The sequence below is a fragment of the Melopsittacus undulatus genome, chromosome 11, assembly GCF_012275295.1.
Source record: "Melopsittacus undulatus isolate bMelUnd1 chromosome 11, bMelUnd1.mat.Z, whole genome shotgun sequence".
Classification (NCBI taxonomy): domain Eukaryota; kingdom Metazoa; phylum Chordata; class Aves; order Psittaciformes; family Psittaculidae; genus Melopsittacus; species Melopsittacus undulatus.
In genome coordinates this window covers 6,236,445-6,240,053 of record NC_047537.1, presented here as the reverse complement: position 1 = coordinate 6,240,053, position 3,609 = coordinate 6,236,445, and the positions used below count along the sequence as shown (strand labels likewise).

General features: G+C 56.9%; 1 protein-coding gene across 1 annotated transcript; it reads left to right on the top strand.

Moving 5' to 3' along the window:
* Positions 1–783: 783 nt before the first annotated feature.
* Positions 784–3,058, top strand: NAIF1 (nuclear apoptosis inducing factor 1). Its single transcript, XM_031045887.2, has 2 exons — positions 784–1,352; positions 2,191–3,058. Exons 1-2 carry the CDS (start codon positions 836–838, stop codon positions 2,652–2,654), a joined length of 981 nt encoding a protein of 326 aa, XP_030901747.2. The 5' UTR covers positions 784–835; the 3' UTR covers positions 2,655–3,058.
* Positions 3,059–3,609: the final 551 nt, after the last annotated feature.

Below are 3,609 nucleotides of genomic sequence, written 5' to 3'. Positions count from 1 at the left end.
CGCCCTGCACCGGCAAATGGCGGCGCTTCCGCCTCCCGCGGCGCCACACGCGCCGCTTCCGCCTTCGCGCCACGCGCCGCGCCAGCCAATGGCAGCGGCCCCCCGCGAGGTGGGCGGGGGGAGTGACGTCAGGGTAACGCCTTCTGCTTCCCACCAATCGGAAAGGAAAGAACAGACGCGGAGGAAGGGGGCGGTAACAGCGCCCTAGGGTAAACTCCTATTGGTTAAACCCCGGGGGAGGCGGGGATAAGGATACAAACCTCCAATCAGATTGCGAGTCAGGCGTCATTTGAGCTTGACGGACGTGGCATGTAACCAATAGCTTCGAAAAGAGGGGGAGCCCTGTGTTGATGGACGGGTGAAGCAACCAATGGGATCAGCATAGGCGGGCCCACCCCCTCAGCTGCCTGACGCAGGCCCAGTGCCCTGAGCCAAGTGAGGAGGCGAGGCCGCTCCTTGGCCCCACCCCGATGGGGCAGCGCGGCTAACCAACGACAGCGCGGCTCTGCCGGAGGGAGGCGGGCTCTGCGCCTGAGTGACAGGAGGACTGTCCAATCAGACGAAGAAGGAAAGGGGGCTGATTCTGGAAGCCATTACGCCAGTGTCGCAGGGTGGAGGCCGTTGAGCGGGGTTCGCTGGGTGGTTGCGGTACGCAATTTGCGTATCGTTAGCGGTGCCAAGGGGGGGAGCGGGGTGGGGGGGGGCGGACACCTCGGGGCCCTTAGGGACCCCAGGGGTGAGGAGGCCCGGGGGGGGGGGGGCCCTGCCCATCCTCCCCTAGACCCCCCCCTGGCCGTCAGGAGCCCCCCCATAGTCCTCTATTGAGTGCCCTCCTATGGCCATGGCGTCCCCCCCGGCTCCCCCAGCCAAGAAGCGGAAGATGAACTTCTCGGAGCGGGAGGTGGAGATCATCGTGGAGGAGCTGGAGCGGGGCAAGCACGTCCTCATCAACCACTTCAACGCCGGCGTCCCCTTGGCCGCCAAGGCCGCGGCCTGGCACGACATCCTGCGCCGCGTCAACGCCGTCGCCACGTGCCACCGCGAGCTGCCCGAGGTCAAGAAGAAGTGGTCGGACCTCAAGACCGAGGTGCGGCGGAAAGTGGCCCAGGTGCGGGCTGCGATGGAAGGGGGAAGCGACGGCCACAACGGCGGCGGCGGTGGCAATGGGACGGAGAGCGAGGACCCGACGGGAGCCACGACCGCCCCTGTAATCCTGACCCCCATGCAGCAGCGCATCTGTAACCTGCTGGGAGAAGCCACCATCATCAGTTTGCCGAGTGGGGACTGCAGCGCGGGTGACGGGAGTGAGATACCCATCACCGCGACAGCCACCACGGTCACCCTGACCCAGAGTGAGTGCTGCACCTGCTGGAGAGGCTCTGCTCTCTGCAATAGGGGACCTTGGTACCCGCCTGAGTGCTGTATGGGGAAAGGCCCAGCAAAAAGAACCCTCCCCTGTCTCTGTTTGGAAAATGGCATTCCCAGTATGTCCTTGTGCTGTAGGGAATGGCTGAAGGGTACACATATACTGGCTGAGCTCAGCCTTAAGGACAAGGGAAGCAAACAGAGCAGCCTTCCGGTATGTGAAGGGGGCTACAAGGATGCTAGAAGGACTCTTCATTAGTGGGAAGTGGTGAGTGCTCCATCCCTGGCAGTGTTCAAGGCCAGGTTGGACAGAGCCTTGGGTGCCATGGTTTAGTGTGAGGTGTCCCTGCCCATGGCAGGGGGTTGGAAATGGATGATCGTAAGGTCCTTTCCAACCCAAACCATTCTGTGATTCTAAATATCCTTTGCACCTCACAAATCTTCGGTTCCCCTTTCTGGGGACAGAAACAGGAGGAAAAAAGCATCTCCAGGGCTGGTTTCCCTCTCTGCCCCATGCTCACAAGTGCCAGTCAGGGTCTTGGCTTTGCCCTGACGTCATTGGTTAATGCTGCTGGGAAGGATTGTTTGAACTGGAGGCTGAGAAATGGTTTTGTCTGGACAGATAAGGCATGGCCTGTTCCTTGGGACTGTTCAGTCTAGGAGGAAGCATGAATGAGGGTGGAGTAGACTTCAATAGGTCATTTTGTGCAGTGGTCCTTGTATGTTATCTCAGGGAGCAGGCAGTATTCCTGTGATAGCCATTGAATAGTCCCATAGATAAAACTCACAGCTCCATCTCACCCCCTTTGTGTCCTTTGTTCTCAGTTCCTGCAGAGACAACCTACCACAGCCTGGAGGACGGGGTCGTGGAGTACTGCACAACAGAAGCCCCCACCACAGTCACCGCAGAGGCACCTCTGGAGATGATGGCGCATCAGCACGAAGTGGCAGCGAAACCCCAGGAGCTGAAGAGCCGAATCGCTCTGAACTCGGCCAAGCTCTTGCAGGAGCAGCGAGTGACCAACTTGCACGTGAAGGAGATCGCCCAGCACTTGGAGCAGCAGAATGACTTGCTTCAGATGATCCGGCGCTCTCAGGAGGTGCAGGCGTGTGCCCAGGAGCGACAGGCACAAGCCATGGAAGGAACACAGGCAGCGCTGAGCGCCCTCATCCAGGTCCTCCGCCCCATGATTAAGGACTTCCGCCGGTTTCTGCAGAGCAATACACCCAGCCCATCGGTCACCACTGACCCCAGCCAGACGGGGCAGCAGGATGGCATGATCCAGTGAAGGAAATGGGGATGGGAGGGGAGGTTTAGATGGGTTACTGGGGAGAAAAATCTCTTCACGGAAAGGCTTGTCCTGCACTGGAAGAGGCCGCCCAGGGAAGTGGTGGAGACACCAAGATGTGTTCATGTGGCACTTAGGGATGTGGTTTTGTGGTGGACTTGGCAGCACTGGACTCAATGATTGTAACAGGGCTTTCCCAACCTAAACTATTCTATGGGACATCTGTCTTGGGGAGACCTGCTGGTGCTGCTGGAGGACCCAGGGGGTGTCAGTGTGACATGGCTTGCCTTGGAGTCTGAGCATAAACAGCTTTCTTTCTTTCTCTGCTAATCTTATGCTAATTTGCCTTTTCAGACTCCTCAGAGAGCCATAGCAGGATGTGTAATAAACCAGGAACTTACGAGTGGTTGCTTTAGTTCCTCAAACAATGGAGTTATTATTAAAAAAGCAGTTATTTTTAAAATTTCTGTTTGAAAATCCCTCTCCCCAGTGTGGCACCTCTGTCTTTCCCTCTCTCTCAAGAGTTACAGCCTTTAACTGACTTCTAACATGGAGAGCCTTATCTTATCAAGGCACTGCAGCTACCAGGGTACAGTTATCACCAGCAGTGCATGGTAGTGAATGAGTTTCTGTCTCTCACTGAAAGCACTTAGTGGAAACATGTTACCAGATGTAGTGCAGCCTTCTCCTAACTGCGAGTTATGGATACTGCTCTTGCAGTGTGACATGCAGCCCGTGCAGACCAGTGCCAAGCCTACATGTGGTTTAAATCCCACCTGCATCCCCTGAGGATACAAATGGGATTCAAATAGCGCGTTCACCTCATGTTCTATCTGCATGTGGTCATGGACTTCCACTATTAACTTGGCAGCTGGGATGAAAGTATCTTGGTTACCACATGCTGCCCTGGGATATGTGTTGGAGCAGTGTTTTACCTGTCTCAGCTTAATCCACA

Excerpts from the sequence above, each read along its gene's own strand:
- NAIF1 (XM_031045887.2), top strand. The coding sequence starts at position 836 with ATGGCCATGGCGTCCCCCCCGGCTCCCCCAGCCAAGAAGCGGAAGATG. Across the intron at positions 1,353-2,190 it reads CACGGTCACCCTGACCCAGA|TTCCTGCAGAGACAACCTAC; the intron begins GTGAGTGCTGCA and ends CTTTGTTCTCAG.